Below are 26,844 nucleotides of genomic sequence, written 5' to 3'. Positions count from 1 at the left end.
AATTTATGATTATAAAGTTTTCATAGTATTCACTAGTCATCCCTTTAATGGATGGAAGGTCTGTAGTAATAGTGTTTGTTCAATCCTGATATTGATGGTTGTATTTTTTCTTTATCTTTGTTAGTCTAGAAAGAGGTTTATCAATTTTATTGAGTTTCAAAAGAACTAGATTTTTATTTCATTGATTTGTTTCCCTGCTTTCAATTTCATTGATTCCGATTCATCAGTATTAATATTTCCTGCCTTCTTGTTTTTATTATATTTGGCTCTTCTTTTATTAGTTTCTTGAGGAAGAAACATAGATTATTGACCTGAGAACTTTCCTTTTCTCTAAAAATTAATGTTTTCATGGTATACCTTTTTCTGTCACTTGACGTTCAACCTGTGTCATTGTTTTTGAAATGATTTTTTTGAGAATGACATATGTTGGGTCATTTCTAAAAATCCATTATATCAGTTTGTCTTTTAATGGTATATTTAGATTATTTATATTTAAGGTAATTACTGATTTCTTAGGACTTAAATCTGCCATTTTATTATTTATATTCTGTGTTTTCTCTTTCTCATTCATGTTGCTTCATGCCTTATTGTGGACTACTTGAACACTTTTTAGGATTTCATTTTATTTTATAGTATTTTTGTGTATATTGTTTCGTATACTTCTTTTAGTGGTCGCTCTGAGTATTACAATATACAGATGTAATTTACTACAGTCTATGTACTGGTAGTGACATTTTATCATTTAAAGTGAAATACTGAACCTTTGCTTTCGTTTAGGTAAATTTACCCTCCCACATTTTAAATATGAGTGTGTTCATTATTTACATACATTGTATACCACATCCTATGGTGTTATAATTTTGGTTTCAACCTTCAAACGTGACTTAAGAAAAATCATAAAAAAAATATAGTCTACTATATTTACCTATTCTGCTGTTCTTCTTTCCTTTCTGAAGTTTCAAGCCTTTTTCTGTTATCATTTCCTTTCTCTTTAGAGAATTTATTTAGCCATTCTTTCAGAGTAGGTTTTCTAGTGACAAATTCTTTCAGTTTTCTTTTGTTTGAGTATGTCCTTATTTCCCGTTCATTCCTGAAGAATAATTTCACTGGATATAGACTTTGTGGTTGACAGTTCTTTTTTTTCAGCATTTGAAAATTGTACCACTTCCTTCTGGCACCACCGCCCTCTTCCCACTCTTGACCCCCCAATGTATGATGCTAGCAAAAAACAGATAAATAGATCAATAAAATAAAAGTTTAGAAAAAGACAGATGTATGTATTTGTATGTGTGTACCTAGACATAAAAAATTTTGTATATGATACATGAGGCAATTCAAATTAGTGGGGAAAAAATGGGTTTTTCAATAAATTGGACTATAAACTACGTTATTTCATATATAAATAAAAATAAATTTATACCAATAAACTACAGATACATTAAAAAGTTAATATTTAATATCTCTATTTAAAATAAATATACCCAAGGTGGTAGTGTAAATTGACATAACTACCTTGCAAAACAGTTTGATTTCATCCAGAAAAGTTGAAAATACACATTACTTAAAACCCAGGAATTCCTTTCCTCCGTGTATACCTCGGAGAAACTCTTACACAGGAAGTTTTTATAAGAATTTTATAGTATCATTTTTCATAATAACTCCAAATGGAAACAAGCTGAATGTCTATCAACAGTAGGATTTCTCAAAAATTTATGGTATGATGGAGTATTTTATGGCAAACAAATGAAAGAAAGAAACAGCTATCGACAACAATAAGGATTAGTCTCACAGTGGAACAAAAGAAGCAAAGCACAAAAGATTGCATACAGTGTGATTCAATTCATATAAAATTTAAAGAGAAGCACAAATAAATTACAATATTTAGAAATGTGTACATAGGTGGTAAAACTAAATAAAAGCAAGAAACTGATAATGAATAAAACTCAGTACATTGGGTAGAAGAGATGATTGGGATTGGACTACAAATGTATTTTTTACCCTTAAGGCTTTGGCCAAGCATCCATTCACTACAAGGTGATTTATTACAATCAATAAATGTATGCTTAATTTAAACTATGTATGAACTAAATAATGATTTCTGGTGCTAGAAACATTGTGAAAGATTACCACATCTGGTGAAAATTGAGTTATGTTTCATTAATCAATCATATCTTTTTAATAGTAAAAATACATATACATATTTATTTATAATATATTATTGACAGTATATTTCAAATTTAAACTCAATTGTACCACATAAATAATTTAAAATTATTGAGATATTAACCAACAAAAATGAACATTACACCCAGATGTTTCACATTTTCCCCAATCGAAAAGATTATACTATCTGATTTTAGCTGAAAATGTTGTGGTGCTATCATATGTTGGTGAAATATTTTATAACAATTTTTCTTTCAACACATTTTAATGCAAGAATCAATTTCATATTTTTTATGCCTCAGGACTCAAACTCTCTGAAGCTCTTTTAGATATACCAGTAATTGATGGAAAAAATCATGTATTACATGCCATCCATGAATATTTTTTCTGATAATCTCCTGATAACCCTTATAACTCTAGAATTTCAAAAATCACAATGAAAATCTACTCCCTTAAAGGGGGGGTAGTAGATGAGGATAAAGGGGATCAAATATGTGGTGGTGGAAGGAGAACTGACTCTAGGTGGTGAACACACAATGTGATTTATAGATGATGTAATACATAATTGTATACCTAAAATCGATGTAAGTTTACTAACAATTGTCACCCCAATAACCTTTAATTAAAAATAAAAGAATAGTCATTAATAAAAAAGAGGTATCGTTTTTGCTAATTAATTAAACTAATTAAATAATATATTAACCCTCTGGTTCTATGATGGGCCTTCTCCAGGGCAATAGTTTCGGTCGATTGTTATTACCTTATACAGCTTTTTTAGGCTATTCTAGTCACTAGCCTGGCCTCAACTAAACTGCATAGTGACAAATCTCAGTATCAACCAATAGACAGAACAATCTTTTCTGAGTTCCAGGCTGATTTATCAAATCATTTAGTGGATATCTGGTCATCTGAGAGGGACCTCAAATAAAATAAGTCCAGAATGCACCCTCTTTCTTTTCAAACTTTTTTTCCTGTATCTCCTCTTTAAATTAACATTTAACACAATCTATTCAGATTCCTAAGCCAGAAACCTGCGTCAACCTTTCCATTTTCCCCTAAACATGAAACAAATAACCAAGGATTTTTTAATTCTATTTTCTTAAATAACACTTCCTGAATTGGGGTCTTTTCTTCATCCTCAGGGCCACCACTTTAGTTCACATTTCAACCCTTTTGTGCCTAGATTACTGCAATCTGGTCTCCTTCCTTCGTTATATTATAAATGGAACCTCTTCTTCAGTGAAATAATTTTTCTCACTAATCACGGAAAAACCTAAAACATTTACCAAGCTGATAATATTTCTTTCTTACAACCACATAATGGCACCCCATAGTTTTCAGTATAAAAACCCAAGTTTTTTAACATGGGATGAAGGCCCACTGCCAGCCCTATATCTCAACGGTCTTTATTTTATACCCTGTGATCTGGTGCCATATTGTCTCATATTTATGCTTTCATAGGCAACTGTGCCTCTGTTAACTCCAGTTTGCTGAGTTTACCTCTTGGAAAGACTGCTGATTATCTTTTCCAAATGACCAAGTGCCCTTACTATGTATTATAGCACACTTTGTTTACCTTTATCACTTAACATATTATAATTGTAAATAAGACAGAGCACCTTTAAGATGGACATATTTCAACTCTATATCCTTTATATAAATGCTGCATAATTATTTATATATACATTTATTGATTAAAGTTTCTTTTAATTTTAATTTTAAGTTTAATTTTAAGTTTAAGTTTTTTCTGACACTATAATATTTATTTCAAGAAGTAATATCCTCATGTTATTGTAACCCTTTACCAACACTTGATTATATTGCTGGAAGTAATTACTGGACCTCAAACAATTAATTTTAACAAGTTCACCTTTACTAATCCCCATTTTCTCTTTTGAATAATGAGACATCTGGATTAGACCTAAGGTTCCTTCCATCTAAACTATTTTGCGAATTTATATTAAGTTGGAATAAGTCTCTTGACACTGTTTTTTCTAAATTGCTAGAATATAATCACGGCATTAATTCCTGATGTTGGCTACACATAACACCTGACATTGAAACTAATAGCATATTACATAATAAAGATCAATGAGCTTAACGGATTTAAAAATAATGTCAACAAATTAAAGAATTATTTACTAAGATTATAATTCATTGAACTTGATTTTGAAAAGTTGATCAAATGAAGCTTAATAACTTGTTGAGATCTTTACACGTTATTTTTAACAACTTAACTCAGTATTGCTTATAGTTGACTTTTGCAATCCGATTGTTAAATATCATTTATGGAATAAGTAGTAAGTTCAGTTCTTGTTAGATTGTAAATTGCTTTTGTACAAGGGCTACATGTTATGTTAGAAGACTAACAGTGCATAGGATTTACTAAAATATTAAGAGACAGAAAACTGTAATAATGCTATAATCTTCAGAAAGGTCAATTTTCATTTATTGTACGGTAAATTTTAAATTGAAATTGATGTACTGTTTTCCAGGAAATATTTACTACCATAAAAGCCTCATTTTATTTATAATTGGGAAAGCTTACAGGGAAAAGAAACTAAAACAAGATGATCCATTACACACACGAATGCTTATATATACAGTCCTTTTGAAGTAGATTTTCAATGAATTTTACAGAATTTTTGATTCTCATATTTTTCTTAGAAATGCATTGATAATGGTAGATGAAATCGGATATATATATATACATATACATATATATACATATACATACATACACATATATATACACACACACATATATATATATGTATATATGTATTTTAATTCAAATAGGATAATTGGGAATTAAATGCTGTCCTAACACACCCAAAGATTCAATAACATAAAGAAAAAGCAATTCTTTTCCCCACCTTCCCACCAAGATACTCAGTCTTTCCAGAGTGAAAAACACCATACTATACCTTGATTTCTTCTATTTCGTCTGGTACTATCTTGTATGCTGATATAGTTCCACCCAACCTGAAATTAGAAGAAGAAAACAGTCTCAGCAATTGGTATAAATATAGATTATGTCAGCATCAGAGCATTACTAATAATTTCCCATTGCTCATCCCAGTAACCATGGAGGAAAAACAACCATTTTGTGATTAAGTTTTACATATATTGGTTAAAAAGAGGTAGATCGCGAATGACTACTGAAAGAGGAAACATCAAGTTAGATTTTTAACCATAACTAAATTTCTCTTAATGATGGTTTTAATGACATTGAAACTGCAATTTTTACTGATGGATTCTGTGACCACTAAGGTGTATCAAGAACCAATAGAATAAACATAGTGCTTGCTTTTTATGTTTGTTTGTTTTGATAACAGACTTTATTTTTCAGAGCAGCTTTAGGTTTACAGAAAAACTGAGCAAATAGTAAAGAAATTTATTTCACAGATCCCCCAAGACAGTTTTCTCTGTTAACATCTTGCATTAGTATGGTACACTTCACAAATGATGAACCAATATTGATTTCGCTTTTTTAAAAAAGAATTTAAACAGGGAGTCAAAGAGAACTGTGTGCTCAGCACTGTCCAAGCGAAAGAGATGAGTGCTTGAGGGTTACAAATTTAATGGCTGAGGTAAGATTTTTGCCTTGAGGCAGTGATGTCGTTACATGTCATGTTCATCTGTTTCAAATATTTTTTTAGAAAGTAGCTAGGGTTTATGTAACACTTAGCCATTTGCCAACCAGTCATATATTATCTAATTTAACACTTGTGACTGTCTCCATTGTAAAAATGGGAAAATTGAGACACAGAAATATTCAGTAATATTCGTAAGTAAGAGAAGGAGCTAGTAAGTAAATGAGCTAATAGAGATGTACATAAAGTATAAAATATAGTCCAGATTTCAAATATTTAGTATAAAAAATTAATTTTAAAACTGATTACATGCTAAAATATCATTGTGGATATACTGGGTTAAATAAACTATCTTATTAAAATTAATTCCAACTGTTTCTTTTTTAGTTTTTAAAGTGTGCTATTAAAAATTTAAAAATACACATATGGCTTGTATTTGTGGCTAGTATCATGTCTTTATCAGACAGGTGCTTCAGGTTCTTAAATTCCAAGATAGCTACCTACTATTGCTCTAATTCAGTGCTTAAAAAAGAACTTTCTGATTAAACTTTCTAATTACTTATTTGACTTTATGATTACTCAGTATCAGAAAAGAGAGTATCATAAATGAGGCACTTACATATTCTAGATACTTTAGGGTAGCTCCTGTTTCAAATGTAAATTAATAAATGACATTCTAATTTCCATTAAAAAATAATCTAACCAATTATTGTTATTGAAAACTCTGCATTTAAACTCTTTAATATTACCATTTGTCTTTGCTAATGAAAGTAATGTTCAGGTCTTTATTCGAGAATTATTTCCTAGACTTAAAGTGTCATGACTGAATGATGAAAACACTAATGAAATTTAAGTTAATTCATATTACATAAGGTACACAAGGGACATAATAATTAAGACCATACTAAAATAACTAGTAAAAGAGCAGTACTAGATGTTGCTAAAATAAAAAATTATATAACTCTGTAAGAGGTTTAAAGTAGCCATTTAAAAAACGTTTTCATTGTCAATTATGAAAGCTATTCAATTAGGAGTTAAGATTGTTGGGATATCAGTAAAGACATTAGAGCAAAAAAACTACAATTTATAGCCTTGCAAATAATGAGTTCATCATTTTATTCGTTGAGTTCATATCATGCAATGGATATAATCCAAAGAATGAGAATGCAAAGAAATTAGTCTTGTAGGGAAGCAGATGAGTTAATAAATATCTGTAATATCATGCACTAAAAAGTTACAAGAGAGCTAAGTAGAAGTTGAAAGCTTGAAATTATTTCAAAATAAAAATTTGTTTTAAAAGCACCTATCATTGTAAAATAGACTGTTTATAATATAAGCAGTTTATAACACCTATTACATATTACAGAAATAGTTTCAATTTGTTAGGACAATAATGATTCAAAGATGCCATGATGACGATGATTGACTTCTGGAAGAAAAGTAAAAACAAAGCTGCTATAATAAACTTCAATTCTACTTCAACAAACAACCCATTTTTTCTGATTAATTTTGACGAACACTACCTTAAATATTGCCTTTTCTGGAATCCCAACCTAGGGAAATTGGCTTCCAGATTAATATTCCTACATCAACTTCTAACCAATGGTAACAGTTTCGATTGTTAAAAAGACAGATGAAATATGTGATTTAACATATTCCTACGTGGATTAAAATGGACACATGACATACAAACATTATGCATATGAATAGTATACTGACAAAATAGTAGGATAATCACATGACCAAGTGGCTATAAATGCAGGAAGCTTGAGGGGCCTCTGTATTACACTACTAAACATAGAAATGAAAAAGGAGATTAAAGCTGATAGAAACACTAGAAAAAAATCCAATAAAAAGGAAAAATCTGGAAGTAATTAAAGAAAACCGAATCATAAGCAAGTAAGTTTAAAAAAAAGTTCAAGAATAAACTTACTTCAACACATCTTTTTTTCCTATTCCCTGCGTACAACCAAAGTAATAGTAACTGTCCCAACCACTAATTTTGACCTTTGAACTGATTTCTGAAAAGGACATTTCTATTTTCATGGCATCATGAAACACAGCTATATTTAAAATACCTATAAATTTAACATACTATCAGTATTCCATAGTGACTACTCAGGTAGACTCATTCCAAATTTCATGTTCTTTCCATTACAACACAGCATCCTCATTGTAAAAGAAAGAATACACTTGAGGCAGTTCTATTTTATTTTAGTCAATATATAAAAATGGTACTACATTGGCAGTGACAGTGGTGGTAATAGTAGCAATACTACTAGTAATAGTATATTAAGCATTTACTATATGCCAAGCATTATGTCAGGCTTTTCAGGTAGTTTCTTATTTAACTCTCATAGCCTATAATAATGATTATGAAAAAAAATGAGACAAGCAGTTTTTCAAAGGTCCCACAACTATCAATAGCAGAATTGGGCTTAAGAACTCAGTTCCAAAAATTGATAAGCAGATTCTAAAATTCATATGAAAATTCAAGGGACACAGAATAGTCAATCTTGAAAAAAGAAAGTTATAGGATTCCCACTTAACTGACTTGAAGTTACGTACTACAAAGCTACAGTAAACAAGACAATATGGTCCTGGTATAAAAATAGACATAAAGCAATTGAAAGCCCACATTTATGGTCAACTAGTTTTTGTTTTCCTTATTTTATTGTGGTAAGTATATTTAACACATTTGCATTTTAACCATTTTAAGTGTACAATTTATTACATCATGACATTAATTTCATTCACAATGATGTGACACCATCATTGCTATCTATTTCCAAAACTTACCCATCTTATAACTCCAACAGACACACTTTTAATTTCAGAATCGGAACAGACTACTGTTTCTTTAATTGAGCCAAAGCTGAAGGAGCTAGTTTAAGTTTAGAGGCTGTGTTGTACCAACAACATGTGTTTTTAAATACCAGAATCTTAGTTTGACCAGATGCTCACAGTATAGGAGGAACTTAGTGACCTAGGACCAACTAAGGGGACTATAGATTTAAGTCTCTTGTCTCATACTCACTCCTGAGGAAGAACACATTGAGTAGAATGCCTACTGAACAGCCCAAAATATTTAAATAGTTCTTTACTTTTCTTCTGAACTTATGGTTTGATATACATAAACCCTGTGAAAATGTAAGGTTACGTGATGGAGTGAAATTAAAATTTCAGATGGAATTAAGGTTGCTAATCATCAGACTTTATAATAGGGAGTTTATTCTGGATGATCTTGGTGTTCCCAACGTAATTACAAAGGCCCTTAAAAGTGAGAGAATCAGAGAGAGATGGCAGTGTGAAGACTTGGCCTGCCTGATGTTGCTTGCTTTGAAGATGAAGGAAGGGGGCCATAAGCCCAGAAAAGAAAGTGGCCACTAGAAGCTGGAAAAAGCAAGGAAACCGTTTATCCCCCTAGAGCCTCCAGAAAGGAATTCAACCCTGCCCACATCTTGATCTTGGCTTAAGTAAGATCCTGTATGGGATTTCTGAACTATAGAATTATAAGGTAAATTTTTGTTTAAGCCATTCAGTCTGTTATGTTATGGCAGCCGAAGAAAACTAATACAAAAGTAAACACATAATGTCTAAAGTTTATACAACAAAGAACACAATAATAAATAAGTATGTAAATATCAGAAGAAGCAACTAAAAGAAAGTGGTTGTTTCTGGAAGTAGCAGGATAAAAAGATAGCTGTATTTTAATGGTCTGAGCTTTTTTTGGCATCATTTGACTTTTTAGAACATGTGAATGTATTACTTCAATAAAAAATAAGAACTAAGTTAAAAAAGAAAAACAACATAAACTAAGGAAGTTGTTTATACGGTGGAAAACTCTGATTTCTCTTCTAATGTTTGTCAGAAGTGAGAGTGGAGGATTTAACTAAGCTGAGCTATAGCTGATGTTTTCATGTTTTTATTTTTCTCGTTAACCACCAATTATCTTTCAAACTTTTCTTTTCTCCTCACCTCAAACATACCTATTCTTCCTTGTCAAACTCTATCATTATCAAATAAACAATAGGGCTAACAGGAAAAAAAGGTTTGCTAATCATGACTTTCAGCAGTAAAAATTTATTTTTACTTCCAAGTTAATTGCAGAGAGGTTAGTGGAACCCATAGTATTGCATTACCCTATATTATTGATGCCAAACTTGCAGGTAGAGGAATGTGTGGCTGGAGAATATCTCAACTTCAGGTCCATGAAATGAGCTCTAAACTGTGGTAAAAGTTTGAATGAGAGTAACGATACAAAGATCATCTAATTTTTAGAGAAAGAGCAGAGTAAACACAAAATATTTCTAGTGAAAATTGCTTGGAAAATGATCATTCCAAAACAAAATGATCTCTTTTTTCTACAGACCTTTAACATGCATTGCTTATCCCAATTTATTTGTTTATGTAATTACATATACTGTCTTGTTTTTGTTATTGTTTCTGGTGTGTGTGTGCTATTTTACAATGCATTATAAATTACTTAGAAATAAGAAACAGTTCTTACGTTTTTAACAACAAAAAGAGATTCCAGTCAGTGTTTAGTATTGTTGTATGCATTTATAAGGCACTTTGAATGCCTTATAAATAAGGCTTTTTTTTTTCATTTATTCAACAAGGTTGAATAAATATTATGGAGATCTTTTACATTGAGAAAGATGAACAATTAAGGATGTACCTTGTTCATTCTCTTCTTTTGATTTCTCTATTCCTACGTTTTCCCTGTTTCCCACTAAGTGATTCATGCAGGCTTCCTGCCAAAAATAATTCAACATTCTGACAATTTACCTCAGATATTAGAAGCTACTAAAGTTATAAATTTGAATAGCATTGAAAGAGCATATCCCTATAGCATTCTTTATTGTCCAGCAACATGCATCTGAAATAGAATGGAAATTTAATAAAACACTAAGAAAGAACCAAAGTCACTTTCAATAAGATTTTAATTTTAATTGCCTTATCTACGTACTTACGCTCTGTTGAAAAAAGAAATCTGCTAAAAACACCAGAGTGACTCTCAGCTGGCAGTGATTTTGCTCTCAGGGGACATTTGGCAATGTCTGCACACATTTTTATTAGTTACAGCTTGGCTGGTGCTACTGGCATTTAGTGGGTAGAAGCCAGAGATGCTGTTTAACATCCCACAATGCACAGGAGAGCTTCCCATAACAATAATCTGGCCCAAAATGTCAATAATGCTGAGACCAAGAAACCCTGCAGTAGAAGAATGTAGAAGCCAAATAAAAAACGAGACTGCATTTTTTTTCTATAAGTACACAGAATATATTTACCATGGATTCTAATACATATTAAGGTCTGTTAATTCTGCCCCAACCTATCTTTCCAACATATTCATTTAATAGTGGTACTAATGATGCCGTTTTATTTAATTCAAATAAATTTAATGAGCACTTATAATACGCAAAGCACTGTGTTTTGTACTCAAGTGAATACAGAGAAAAAAGTTTAGACTACAAAAAAGTTTAAGTCACCATCCTCGTTTATCAACAACTGACAATATAGTTATAAAAATGTGATATAATTAAGTATAGCAACATATAATTAAACTGACAATAAATGATAGACAGAATGAGATCTATCAAATAGTATAGTACAGAATATAGAAATCAGGGTGGACTAGAATGGCTACTCAAGATCTAACAGAGAAAATGAAATTGATTTGGGGCCTAAAATGGACTATTGGATAGATACATAGCGATGAAGAGGAAAGGTACTTTATGCGAGAAGCACAGTATGAATTAAGGTAGTAAGTTGTATGTTCAAATGAAGTAGCCTATGGGATTTGGAAAATTGGTGGTGGCGGGGAACCAAGGAAGTCTTAAAGCTTAGGTTGAGAAGCAGTTGTTCTTATACAGTCAATGAGGAGCAACTGACATTACTTTGATGACAAAAACAACTTATGAAAGCAGATTTAGGAAGTGTGTTAGGGTTCTCCAGAGAAATAGAACAGAGAGGATATGGATATGAATATAAATATACATGTAGATATACATATATATGAGATTTATTATAAGAATTGGCTCAAAGATTATGGAGGTCAAGAAGTCCAAGAATCAGCCATCTACAAGCTGGAAAACCAGGAAAGCAGATGGTATAACTCAGCCCAAGCCTGAAGGCTTGGGAACCAGGGAAACATGTTTATTAAGTCCAGAGTCCCAAGGCCCAAAACCAGGTGTTCCATTGTGCAAGGGCAGGAGAAGATGGACATATCAGCTCAAGAGAAAGAAAATTCACCCTTCCTTGACATTTTTGTTCTATTCAAGCACCCAGTAGATTGGATGATGCCTTCCCACATTGGTGAAGGGGGTGCTCTTCACTCAGTCTACAGAATCAAATGCTACTGTCTTCCAGAAATACCCTCACAGACACGCCCAAAAATAATGTTTTACCAGCTATCTGGGCATCTCCTAGACTAGTAAAGTTTACACATAAAATTACAAGGGTGGCCGGTTAGCTCAGGTGGTTACAGTGCAGTGCTCATAACACCCAGGTCGCCGGTTCAATCCCCACATGGGCCACTGTGAGCTGTGCCCTTCACAACCAGATTGAAACAACTACTTAACTTGGAGCTGGTGGGTCCTGGAAAAACACACTTAAATAAATTTAAAAAAAAGAAAGAGGTTTAAAAATAAAAAAAATAAGTAATTAATTAACCATCACAAGAAGATTAGTTTGGAAGCAGTATTGGAACATGAGGAAGAGAGTGCTGATAGAAACATCAGAAAAGGGATAACTGTAATAATTCATGTATGTGATAATGAGAGTTTGATTTAGAAGAGTAGACTAGAGGGAAGCAGGGAACATTGAATTAAGAAATAATAGTTAGGACTTGGTTTTTTAAAAAATGAAGAGTAAACATTCTGTATTTAATATTTTAGAGAAAGTTTCAATGCATATTTTAAATATGTCTACAGAACACCTGGCAGAGAATCAAAAATACCCTAAGTTGATAATGGCTCAATTACTAACAACGAGTTACAAGACTTCAGGAAATTGCTTAATCTCCCAGAGAGCAAGATTTTATTATCAGTAAAGTAAGCAAAATCATGACCAACCTGCCTACCTCATACCTTTGTTGCCAGGAGTAAATTAAATAATATATATGAATATATCTTATGTGGATGAAAAAGGCATGCTGTATTAAATCCTAAATTCCTAACTGGGCAGGTCATGGTGGGTAGTCACGCCCAGGCATATAACTTCTTGAGTAAAAGACTTACCTTTGCTTTAAGTAGCTCTCTCCATTGTTTCTGTGCATTTAGGTTAACATACCTTTGAAATGCCTCTTTTCAGACCCCTCCTTCTAATATGTGACCACCCTGTCAGACCCCTTCTTCTAAAGCAGATCACCTTCAAGAGAGCCTATAATTTTAAATGTCCTGTAATCCAACCCCGGCCTTAGTTTCTCCCACCTTCATGTAATCTTTCTTATATTCCCTTATTAATCTCAAAAGTATAAAAGAAACTATTATTCTCAGAAGCATTTGAGATCTTGCTCCCCAGCATGTTTCATCAGTTTGGCTCAAACAGATTCTTGTAAAAATTCTCTACAGATCTGGAAGTTTCTTATGTTGACACATAAAATCTAAATGTAACAAAAATCTTATTGTTATTTAAAGCAAAAAAAGGTACAAAAATAGCTGATCATTTTATAATTACAATAAATATGAGCTTACTAAGATATAAGGATCTTAAAATGAATAAAAATTATCTTAATTTTTAATTTAAAATGATTTGATATAAAAATTCTAACTACAGGTTTTTGTATAAAATTTTATTTTGCTTAGCTACAGTTTATTTTTTCTATTTTAATAGTCCACTATATGAATTTCTGAATACACAAATGACCTTCAATTATATGCATTTTCTTATAGATTTATACAAAACAGATGACATGGTAACTGTAGTATATAATAGGAAGAGAACTCACTTAGAAGCCATCTGCTGGGTTTTATTTCTAACTATTATATGAATTTGGATTATTTCCTTTTCAGTATGGAAAAACTAAATGTCTAAAAAATATGTGATTAGTTATATAAATTATGGTATGGCTAGTAATATATTCAAAAAGCAAAAAAATTTTAAAGATCATTTAGTAACAAGATAACATTAAAGGAAAAAAGACAAAAAATGAAGATATTCAATAATTCTATATGCAATATTATACTTACACATTTGAAAAACGTAAAGGAAATGAAAGGATTCCTATGAAAACATAATTATAAAATTTGATACAGGATGAGTTTTAAAAGTATTTTTAAAGGCTGGTAACAGAAAAAGGAGATTTAAAAAGCAGACGATATACACTTCTAAAAAGGCATCATGAGCAGACCCAAGATGATTTTTACAGGTGAGTCTTATAAAACAATGAATCAACAAATAATGCCTATGTGACATAAATAATTTCACAACATATAAAACGAAGCTTCCCAACATGCTCTATAAAACGTGCAGCACCTCACTATCAGGTTAAAGTCTTTGAAAAATGTAGATGCAAAAATCCTAAATAGACTCTAAATAAAAATCCAAGTATGATTTATCTCTGGGCTAGGTAGGTCTGAATGTAAATGAAAAAACGTAACACCAAAACATAAGACAGATAAGAGTACTTGATAACACTATATCTACTCCTGATTTAAATAAGCAACAACTAAAGCTTTAAGTAAGCTATAACTAGAAGAAAATTTCCTCAACTTGATTAAGGGGATGTACAAGAAATCAAAAGTAACATCGTACTAAAAGGTGAAAAATTAGAAGCATTCTCACTAAAATAGGTACAAGTTAGGGAAGCACAGTATCTTCAGTTTTAATTACATTTGTATTAAAGGGCTTAGTAGAACACATAAGAGTTCAATCTGTTGGGTGGACATGACATTAATAAGCAAAAATCAAAATACCAATCACCAATTATAAAATGTAAGGGAGAATAAAAGGACTATGTTCACCATAGGTAATATACATGCACATATACACATACACATACACTCACACACATTACCTAAAAATAAACCTAATGAGAAATTTTAAAAACCTGCTTTTTCACCAAAGAAAGCCGTGTGTGCATTAGCACATATCTGTTTGTGAAGGCCTTCTTTCAAGTTCAGAGTCCTTCTAGACATCTCACGATTGATCCCCAATATCAGAGGTTGGGTGGTAAATTCATGGCCTATGAAGAATTCAATCTTTTAAGGGGATTTCTTTGGATATCTGTCTGTCTGTCTGTCTGTCTGTCTGTCTGTCTGTTTGTTTGTTTTTATGTGAATTTAATCAGGGAATTAACTCTAGGTTAACACTAGTCCTAACTCTCCCTACTGTTTTATACCAAGATATCTGGCATGTTTAAAATACCTCCCTGGCAACTGAAGACATTTGAGTTTGTAGCTCTAGATTTTACTATATATCAACTTGAGTGTATAATTTCTGAGGATATAAAACCATACATTATCTCTTTATAGCTTCCACAGAACCTAATACAATTCCTAGAAAATCAGTGCTTAATAAATATTTGTTGGTTTGTTGATTTTTGAATGATCTTTGGGAGATTTTAAAGCAAATTTGTGTCAGAATAATTGCGCACATAATGTCTAAAATAACCATATAGTTTATACATTTAAATATTAAAACATTTGCTTCTAAATTCTACTTTGGACTTATTCCCATGTTTGCTAGAAGATAAACTCTAGTCATTTGGTTACAAGATTATACTCTTAATCTAATGATGTGAGAAAGGAATGATGTAGTTAGAATTCACTGTGGTAAGCATTAGTAAACAAATATGCTCTTGATTAAAATTAGGCAATTTTCAAAGAATGTCAACACATTATAGCAAATGAACTTGCTACGCAATGGGAATGATTAAAGCCTTATAAGGTAGGAAGTCCCATAGTGAGAATGTAGAAGTTAAAAAATATCTTTTCTTTCACTTATTTCCTGTAGGCAGCCTACAAAATTCCTTTTTACGTTACCACAAGTGGCGTTAGAACAGTGGACATCCATATACAAACAAATGACCTTTGATCTTAATCTCACACCTTACACAAGATTAATTTATAGTGATCTTAGACCAGAAATATAAAATTTAAAATTTTGTAAGAAAATACAGGAAACAAGTCTTTGTGGCCTGGAGTTAGGCAAAAAGTTCACCAAAATTGAGAATTTTTGCTCTGTGAGAGACACTGTTAAGAAAATAAAAAGAAAACTACAAACTGGTGCCGGCTACAAAATCAATGTATAAAAGTCCATTGTGTTCCTATATACTAACAATGAAATCTCAGAAAAAGAAATATAAAAAATAATTCCTTTTGCAATTGCAACAACAACAAAAAATAAAATACCTAGGAATACACTTAACCAAGGATGTAAAAGACTTATATACTGGAAACTATAAGACATTTTTAAAAGAAATTGAAGAAGACACAAAGAGATTCTGTGTTCATGGATTGGAAGAATCAACATAGTTAAAATGGCCATATTACCCAAAGCAATATACAGATTTAATGCAATCCCCATCAAAATCCCAAAGGCATTTTTTAAAGAAATGGAACAAAAAATCAGATTTCTATGGAATCACAAAAGACCCCAAAGAGCAAAAGCAATCCTAAGAAAAAAGAACAATACTGGAGGTATCACACTCCCTAACTTCAGCTTTGGCTACAGGGCAACAACAATCAAAACAGCATGGTATTGGCACAAAAACAGACACACAGACCAACAGAATAGAATTGAGAACCCAGAAATAACCCACATAAATATTGACAGATAATTTTTGACAAAGAAGCCAAAATTATACAATGGAGAAAAGACAGCCTCTTCAATAAACGGTGCTCAGAAAATTGGAAAGCGCAGTGCAAAGAATGAAACTAAACTGCTATCTGTCACCAAGTACCAAAAATCAACTCAAAATGGATCAAAGACCTAAATATAAGACCTAAAACAATAAACTACGTAGAAGAAAACATAGGTACTAAACTTATGGACCTTGGGTTCAAAAAGCATTTTATGAATTTGACTTCAAAGGCAAGGGAAGTAAAAGGTAAAATAAATCAATGGGACTATATCAAACTAAAAAGCTTCTTCACAGCAAAAGAAACCATCGACAAAATAAAGAGGCAGCCAACTGAATGGGAGAAGATTTTTGCAAACAACACATCCGGTAAGGGGCTAATATCCAAAATACATAAGGAACTCATACAACTCAAAAACAAATAAACCAAAAAAATCAATCCAATTGAAAAATGGGCAAAGGACCTGAATAGACATTTCTCCAAAAGAGACATACAAATAAATGGCCAATAGACATCATACAAATGGCCAATGGACATATGAAAAAATGTTCATCACTAATCAGCAGAGAAATGCAAATAAAAACCACAATGAGGTATAACCTCACCCCAGTTAGAATGGCTATCATCAACAAGACAAATAGTAACAAGTGTTGGAGAGGCTGTGGAGAAAAAGGAACCCTCACACACTGTTGGTGGGAATGCAGATTGGTGAAACCGCTATGGAAGGCAGTGTGGAGGTTCCCCCAAAAATTACAAATAGAATTACCATATGACCCAGCAATCCCTCTCCAGTTATCTACCCAAAAAATCTGAAAATATTTACCCGTAAAGATATATGTGCTCCAGTGTTCATTGCAGATTTATTTACAGTGGCCAAAATATGGAAACAATCAAAGTGCCCTTTGATTGATGATTAGATAAAGAAGTTGTGGTGTATATACACAATGGAATACTATTCGGCGGTAAGAAAAGATGAAATAGAACCATCTGCGACAACATGGAAGGATCTTCAGATTATTATTCTGAGAGAAATAAGTCAGACAGAAAAGTCAAGAACCATATGATTTCACTGATATGTGGTATATAAAACTGAAAACAACAAAGAAATAACAAACAAATGAAGAAACAAAAACTCATAGACACAGATAGTAGTTTAGTGGTTACTAGAGGGTAAGGGGGGAGGGGCGTGGTAGATGAGGGTAAAGGGGATCAAATATATGGTGATGGACAGAGAACTGACACAATGGGATTTATAGATGATGTAATACAGAATTGTACACCTGAAATCTGTGTAACTTTACTAACAATTGTCATCCCAACAAACTTTAATTGAAAAAACAGCAAAAAACTACAAACTGGGAAAAAATATTGGCAAACCACATATCCAACAAAGAACTTGTATGTGTCTTTACAAAAAATATATAAAACTCTCCAAACTTAACACTAATAAAGCAAACAATGAAATTAAAAATGGACAAAAGATTTGATATACAAATGGCAAATAAGAACATGAAAAAATGTTCAACATCATCAGCCAATAATGAAGTGAAATTAAAACCATTATGAGATACCACTACATACTTATCAAAATGGTCAAAATAGGGCCGGCCCAGTGGCTCAGGTGGTTGGAGCACCGTGCTCCTAACACCGAGGTCACGGGTTCGATTCCCACATGGGCCAGTGAGCTGTGCCCTCTACAGCTAAGATTGTGAACAACAGCACTCCCTGGTGCTGGGCTGCCGTGAGCTGCCGGAGGTGGGCATGGGCTTCCAAAGGTTGATGTGTGCTGCCGTGGGCTACTGTGTGCTGCCAGGAGTGGCCAGTGACCAGCATGAGTGGCTGGCAGCTGGCGAGAGCTGCCGTGAGTTGCTGTGAGCGGCCAATCAACTACCAGCGACCTCAATTGGGGGAACGCAAGGCTCATAATACCAGCCTGGGCCAGGGAGCTGTGTCCTACACAACTAGACTGAGAAACAATGGCTTGAACCAGAGTGTGGGGCGGTGGGTAGGCGGAAGAAGGGAAAAAGATAATAATTTTTTAAAAAAAGAATGGTCAAGATAAAAAATACTGACAATACCAAGTGTTGAATGCAGAGCTACTGGAACTCTCACATATTGGTGTGATAAGAATGTAAGATGGTAAAACAATTTAGAAAAAACAATTTGGCAATTTCTTATAAGTTAAACGTAACACTTGTTCACAGAAAAACTGTACATGAATGTTTATAGATGTTTTATTTATAATCTTTTAAATCTGGGAATATTTCATATTAAAACACAGGTTTCAATTTTCATTTAAAAAACCCAAACTCCAAAACCCTTAAACTAAAAGATGTGGCAACATTGTTCCCACCTTAAAACAGGACAATACTGGCTGATAATGAAAAGTAACCTCTCTTTGTGTAGGGCATGCCACAGCTCTGCCCCATCACCTACATCGAAGACATATGCATTTGACATCTCGCCCATTTCAGTTCTGTATATTATTAATACTTGCCTGGTCTCCTGTGGTAGAACTATCAAAAATATGTTCCTCCTACCATAGTATTGAATTTATTGCTGAACAGTAGCTGCTTAGACAGGGACTACATTTTCCAGTTCCTTGGATCTAAGTATGGCCAAAGTACTAGTTCTCACTAATGGAATGTCAGCAGAGTGATCTTTCTGAATTTCTGGCTGGGGTTTCTAAGTAGACCTTTCCCCGCTTCTGCCATCTGGAAGCAAAAGTCTCCCAAAGTCTTAAGAAATGATGAAACCACAGGTGAAGAAGCAAGACTTGACCCAGACTTACAGAAATACTCATATTGGACTATTATATGAAAAACAAATAAAACTTGTGTTAAATTATTGAAATTTTGGGTTTATTTGAATTTAGCGTGATTCTTAATCTGTATTGCCTAAGTAGGGTAGCCATAAGTTACATGTGGTTATTAAATTTTATTAAAATAAAATATTTTGGTTCCTCAGTTATACTAGTGCATTTTGAGCAGTCAGTAGCTACATGTAATTAGTGGCTACAGTATTGGACAGGACAGACAGAATATTCCCATCTTCACAAAAATTTTTATTGTACCGAGACACTCTAATACACTCCTACAGGCACCTGAGTTCGTCACTCCTGATTGTCAACCTGAAGCAAATAGAAACATAACATACTTGTCAGTTTTAAATAAAATTATTCAAGAGGGATTAATAAAAATACTATTAACATTTGTATGACAGTTATAGGTTAAGAGATATAGTAGTACCTCAGTTTTCGAACGTCTCTATTGACAAACATTTCTGTTTATAAACGCCGTAAACCTGGAAGTACATGCTTCGGTTTTTAAACATGCCTCGGAAGTCGAATATGTCACATGGCTTCCACTGAGTGCAAGATTCCTGAGGCCTAGCTGTAGACTGTTTTTGAGCGTTTCACAACTCAAACTGTCTTCCAAAACAGATTACATTCGAAAACCGAGGCACCACTGTACTTTCAAATACAAATAATTTGGGTCTCCTAAATAACCTATTGAGATTGGCAAACACAAATTTCGCCAGTTTCATCCACAGCAGTGAGACAGAAGGGCAATTTTCCACTGTTGAGTGAGTCAGAAAGGTCAGCTGCTGGAGGCTGGTAAGTTTCACAACCTAGGTTACAACCAACGGACATCAAGGAGCTTTGGAAGGCAAACCACAAAGATCCACATACCAGCAACAAGGGACTTTTCCTATCACCGCACATGAGCAGTGAGGCCCAAGAGTATTCTAAGGTGACGTTTCCCTAAATTAAATACTAAAAATCACATCCAGGGGTGGAGATTTACCATGCTAATGAGACATGCAACAAACGAAGAAGCATGTAGTCACACTGCTCATGTGCCAAGGAACCTCTGCCTTTACATGACTAGACATAGCTTTTACCCCATCTAGCTCCCTTTAAAACCCTGCCCCAACTTCTCTCAAGGAGCCACTTGAAATTTCCTTTCTCAGTGTTCATTCCCTTGTGCACAAACTTTATAAACCTTTGCCTCTTGCCCAAACTTTCTTGTGGAGATCTGTCCTGATTTCTATCCTGGGAGATTGCAAGAACCCAAAGCGCTGGTAACAACAGCATTTTCCATCAACAGATTTTTCTTATAGTGGAGGTAAAATTTAGTATCAGAAATACATACGTGACATAAAAATATCAAGAAAAATATTTATTACTGAGGCTTACTTGCAATATTCAAAACAAATAGGTAAGCGTAGGAATGATAACATCTTTGTTACTATTCTTATTTGTTCCCATTTCAACAAATATTAATGATTTTCATAATTTCTTTTTATAAAAAAACATTTCAGAGTGGAAATAAAAATTTGAAACTCATTTTAAATAAACTTTGGCTTCTGTAGGATGAAGATGTATTTGTGGTTTTGAAGGAAAAAAATGCTTTGTTTACCTGAGATTGTTTTCTCCATGGGTAAATAAATGGGTAACGTCCAAAAAAAAAGACCAAACTACTTAATCCCTAGATAATTAAAAGCAAAAATTTATTAGGTTTTAAAACTCTCAAATAACCTCATTTTTTTGCCTTTCGTGAACAAACTCACCTTGGAGTTCTAATGATTTTTCTGAATATTTGCTTATATTCACAATCCCTCTCAAAGAAGTTGTAGCCTATTTCTTCTTGTTCTCTCTTCACTCATTATCCTGATTAATTAAATTGCTGGTCACTATTGATGTACATAATCATTGTACAGGCATAATTTATCATTATAATACTTGAATACTTAGAACCATCAGAGATGCAACAATGGAGTGAGAAAAATCTTTTCTCCTACTGAGAATCTTACCTAAGGTTAAATGACAAAGACAGTAAATACCTAACAAGGGGAGTTCTAGGATTTCTATGAAAAGGTGTATGTGCCTTCCAAATTAGTGGGTTTTTTTTTTTGAAATTATGAGTACTTGAACTTTTCTAAACTATCTATGAAATAATCTCTTTTTCTTTCCATAGTCCAGGGGGAACTTAATGCTGACCAAAAGGACTGTTATTTTGAATATAGTATAAGAACCTGATAATATTCTCCTTTATTTTTATGGATACTTGAATATGTTACCTGGAAAAAAAGTTTTCCTTTTCATGTACATGCAATAATTTCATTCTTCTAAATATGGTATATTTGGTTTATCTTCAGCACTCTTTGCTTAAAAGAAAATTATACAATAGGATTCAGTGACATTAGACAGCATGAAGTTGGTGACTTTCAAAAGTCAGTACTTACAGGCTCAGTAAGAAAATGGTGAGAAATAGTCACACAGAACATGATGCATTAAAAATAATGATATCCTAATTTCCAGGCAACATGGCACAGTAGGTAACGGCTGTGCTTACCTTCTCTCATGACATCAAACTTACAACGAAACTACAAACGAACCACCCTTGAGAATGGCCTGATCTTACTGAACCAAAGCCCTACAACTAAGGACATATAGAGGAAGGCACCTTGAGACTGGTAGGAGGGCCAGAGATACAGAACTGGTTGGTCCCACACTTATGTGTGACCATTAAAAATCAGGAAGGATAACTTGGCTGCAGAGGTCCCCCCACCAGAGGAGCAAGTGGTCCCAGCACCACACCACATTCCCCAGCACAGGGTTCCAGTGCTAGGAAGAGAAGACCCCATAATTTCTAGTTGTGAAAACCAGAGGAAATTGTGGCTGAGTGGGACAGAAAGCAGCTGCAGTCCCAGATGCTTCTCTTAAATGGCCAATGCACAGACTTACTCACGAATGAACTCACTCACTCTGAGTTACTGCACTGGGTCAGCACCTCAAAAGGCAAAAGGGACATAATGAGAGGAACTGAGGTTTCTGGCTACAGGGTGAGGGCTGGAGCAGCTTTTTCCTAGATGAAGGAGCTGGTGGAAGCCACTGTTTCTTTGTTGAGCCACCCTCCTTCCTGCGTGCAGACGCAGGTGTGTGCCATGTCTGAGTCTCCATTAAACTGGCTAATGCCCTTCATTTGCCCTGCCCTGATGATTCTGAGACCCCACCCCACTCAATTTTGGGCACACTCAAGCCGCTTCCAGTGGCTTTTTCATACAAACCTCCTTCCTTGGCTCAGGCTGTAGATTTACCTAAACTCTCTCAAAGGTTCACAAAACCCAAATAAGCAGCATCTGGTTTCAGCAGGTCCCATACCTCTAGATGAACATCCCTAAATCTAACACGATCAACAGCTGGCCCTGGTTCGCAGCATCTACAAGCATAGTGTGGGTGGGAGCCACGTGCACATTGCTTTGTGGTTTATGCCTGGTGGACCTGGGCAGATCACAGGCTGTGGCTGAACTTGACCTGCAGTGGGTCCCCTCCCAGGTGGTCCAGGGCCTGGCATGCCCAGGGGCCAGTTTCGAACCAAGCTGGAGCATTACCCAGCCACCTTCAAGGACAACACACACAAAGGACAGACTGAGCAGACACCAGAGCTCCACTAAAGCGAATCCTACTCCACAGGGTCAGCCCCTGCATAACAGCTCCTTGACTGTAATAAAGGCCAGTCCTCACACCAAAGAGCCTGAGGGTCAATCCTGCTCAATGATGTGAAAACTGTAACTAAGCTTTAACTTGAACAGGAGAACACACATCCCACACAGGGGACACAATGGCGCACCCAGCCCTGGTGACCAGGGAGACTGTGCCACTGGGCTCCACAGTACACCTAAGGCCACTCTAATAAGACCGGGAGACATAGCAGCCTTATCTAATATATAGAAACAAACACAAGGAGGCAGCCAAAATGGAGAGACAAAGAAAAACATCCCAAATAAAAGAAACAAAGCTCAGAAAAAGAACTAAACAAAATGAAGACCAGCAACCTACCAGAAGCGGAGGTCAAAACACTGGTTACAATGATGCTCAATGATCTGAGGGAGAACTTCAACAAAGAGATAGGAAACATAAAAAATGGGGATAGAAAACAGAAAAAAACAATAACTGAAATGAAGACTACATGAATACATTACAGGGAATCAATAGTAGACTACATGAAGCAGAGGATCGAATCAGTGATTTAGAAGATAAGGTAGCAGAAAACACCCAAACAGAACAGCAAAAAAGAATCCAAAACAATGAGGACAGTTTAAGGGGCCTCTGGCATAACATGAAGCTTATCATCATTCACATCATAGGGGTACCAGCAGGAGATAGAGCAAGGAATTGAAAACGTATTTGAGAAATAATGACAGGAAACTTCCCTAACTGGGTGAAGGAAATGGATATTCAAGCCCAGTTAGTGCAGAGAGTCCCAAACACGATAAACCCAAAGAGGCCCACAATAAGACACATCATAATTAAAATGCCAAAGGTTAGAGATAAAGAAAGAATCTTAAAAGCAGCAAGTGAAAAGCAGTTAGTTACTTACAGGGGGGCTCCTACAAGCCTGTCAGCTGATTTCTCAATAGAAACTGCAGGCTAGAAGGCATTGGCATGTAATATTCAAAGTGATGAAAAACAAAGACCTACAACCAAGATTACTCTACCCCACAAGGCTGTCATTTAGAATTGAAGGAAGAGCAGATAAAAAGCTTCCCAGACCAGAAGTAGCTAAAGGACTTCATCACCACCTAACCAGTATTACAAGGAATCTTAGAGGGATTTCCTTAAGAAGAATGAGATTTAAAAAAATGAATAATAAAATTATAATAACTACATACCTTTTAACAATTACTTTATATGCAAATGGTTAAATGCTCCAATCAAAAGACATAGGGGTGCTGAATGGATAAGAAAACAAGATCCTTACATACAAGTATGCTGCCTACAAGAGACTCACTTCAGATCGAAAGACATACACAAATTGAAAGTAAAGGAATAGAAAAAGTTATTTCATGAAAATGGGCAAAAATAAATAAATAAATAAATAAAAGCTGGAGTAGCAATACCATACCTGAGAAAATAGACTTTAAAACAAAGGCTATAACAAGAGACAAAGAAGGGCCTAGTAATCCCACATCTGGGTATCCGAAGAAACCCAAAACACTACTTCGAGGCAACTTGTCCATCCCTACATTCATTGCACCACTATTTACAATGGCCAAGAGATGAAGGCAAACTGGGTGTCCCTGAATAGACAAAGGGATAAAGAAGAGGTGGTACATATACGAGTATGACATATTGACATAATGCATATGAAATTATGCATAATGAATAGTTTATTGACAAAAATAGTAGGATAATCACATGATGAAGTAGCTAAAAATGCAGGAAACATAACAGTCTGCAGCTAGTATCATGCTCAACAGTGAAAAACTGAAAGCTTTTCCTTTAAGATCAGGATGTCCACTTTCACCACTTATTTTCAACATAGTACTGGAAGTTCTAGCCAGAGCAATTACGCAAGGAAAATAAATAAAAGGCTTTCAAATTGCAAAGGAAGAAGTAGTAACATTGTCTCTTCATGACATGATCTTATACATAGAAAACTCTAAAAAATACACACACACAAATTCAAACTAATAAGTTCAGCAAAGTTGCAGGATACAAAATTAACATACAAAAACCAGGTGCACTTCTCTACACTAAAAGCAAACTATCTGAAAAAAATTAAGACAGCAATCCCATTTAGAATAGCATCAAAAAGAATAAAATATTTAAAAACAAATTTAACTAAGGAGGCAACTGACTTGTGCACTGAAAACTACAAAATATTGCTGACATTTTAAAAGACACAAGTGAATGGAAAGACAGCATGTGTTCATGTATTGGAAGATTTAATATTGTTAAAATGTCCATACTATCTAAAGCAATCTACAGATTCAGTACAATCCCTATCAAAATCCCAATGGCATTTTTTACAAAAACAGAAAAACAAAATCCGGAAATTCATATGGAACCACAAAAGACCTCCAATAATCAAAGCAATCTCAGGAAAAAAAGAACAAAGCTGCAGGCATCACACTTCCTGATTACAAAATATGTTATTACAAAGCTACAGTAATTAAAACAGTATGGAATAGGTAAAAACACACATACTCGGGTCGGCCCGGTGGCTCAGGCAGTTGGAGCTCCGTGCTCCTAACTCCGAAGGCTGCTGGTTCAATTCCCACATGGGCCAGTGGGCTCCCAACCACAAGGTTGCCAGTTCGACTCCTCGACTCCCACAAGGGATGGTGGGCTCCGACCCCTGAAACTAAGATTGAACACGGCACCTTGAGCTGAGCTGCCTCTGAGCTCCTGGATGGCTCAGTTGGTTGGAGCGCGTCCTCTCAACCACAAGGTTGTGGGTTCCACCAAGGGATGGTGGGCTATGCCCCCTGCAACTAGCAATGGCAACTGGACCTGGAGCTGAGCTGCGCCCTCCACAACTAAGACTGAAAGGACAACAACTTGATTTGGAAAAGTCCAGGAAGTACACACTGTTCCCCAATAAAGTCTTGTTCCCCTTCCCCAATAAAATCTTTAAAAAACAAAATCTTAAAAAAAAAAAAGAAAGAAAATCTTTAAAAACAACAAAATCTTTTAAAAATCCCCACACATACTCGTAGATCAATGAAATCGAATACAGACTTTTGGAATAAATCACTGTATACTGGGGTGCCAAAAAAATGTATACACATAGCTTGTATTCATCTTTTGTTATCGATATGTATTGAGTATCACAATTTTAATAGTCTTTTCTTAAAATGTGTTAATTTTTTGGCACCCTCTGTATACAGTCAACTGATGGTCAACATGGGTGCCAAGAATACAAAATGAATGAAGGATAGACTCTTCAACAAATAATGGCAGGAAGACTGGATATCTATATGCAGAAGAATGAAATTCGACCTCTGTCTTATACCATACACACACACAAAAAAACCCCAAAACCCTCAAAATGATTAAATACTTAAATGTCAGACCCATAATTGTAAAGCTCCTAGAAGACAACACAGGGGTTGACATTAGTCTCGGTAATGATTTCTTGAATTTGACACCAAAAGCACAGGCAACAAAACCAAAATAGACAAGTGTGACTATATCAAACTAAAAAGATTCTGCACAGCAAAAAAATAAATCAGAGTGAATAGGTATCTTACAGAATGGGTGAAAATATTTACAAACCATTTATCAGATAAGAGGTTAATATTCAAAATATTTAAGAATCTCCTACAACTCAATAGGAAAATAATAATGATAATAATAATCCAATTAAAAAATAGGCAAAAGACATAAACAGACCTTCCCCAAAGACGTCATACAAGTGGCCAACAGGTATATGCAACACTATTCATCATTATTAATGATGTTCAACATCACTAATCACCAGGGAAAC

General features: G+C 34.2%; 1 protein-coding gene across 26 annotated transcripts in view; it reads right to left on the bottom strand.

Annotated features, from left to right (window-relative positions):
- Nucleotides 1-26,844, bottom strand: part of GPHN (gephyrin) — a 455,320-nt gene that overhangs the window by 301,524 nt on the left and 126,952 nt on the right. For all 26 annotated transcript variants that reach the window (XM_081049702.1, XM_081049721.1, XM_081049725.1 and 23 more), the window contains one exon: nt 5,091-5,148. In XM_081049702.1, coding sequence (XP_080905828.1) covers nt 5,091-5,148 — 58 coding nt within the window. The remainder of the gene's footprint in view (nt 1-5,090; nt 5,149-26,844) is intronic.

The sequence above is a fragment of the Rhinolophus hipposideros genome (genome assembly GCF_964194185.1).
Source record: "Rhinolophus hipposideros genome assembly, chromosome: 5".
NCBI lineage: Eukaryota > Metazoa > Chordata > Mammalia > Chiroptera > Rhinolophidae > Rhinolophus > Rhinolophus hipposideros.
The sequence above is the reverse complement of the archived record's forward strand: the minus strand, read 5'-3'. Positions and strand labels throughout refer to the sequence as shown.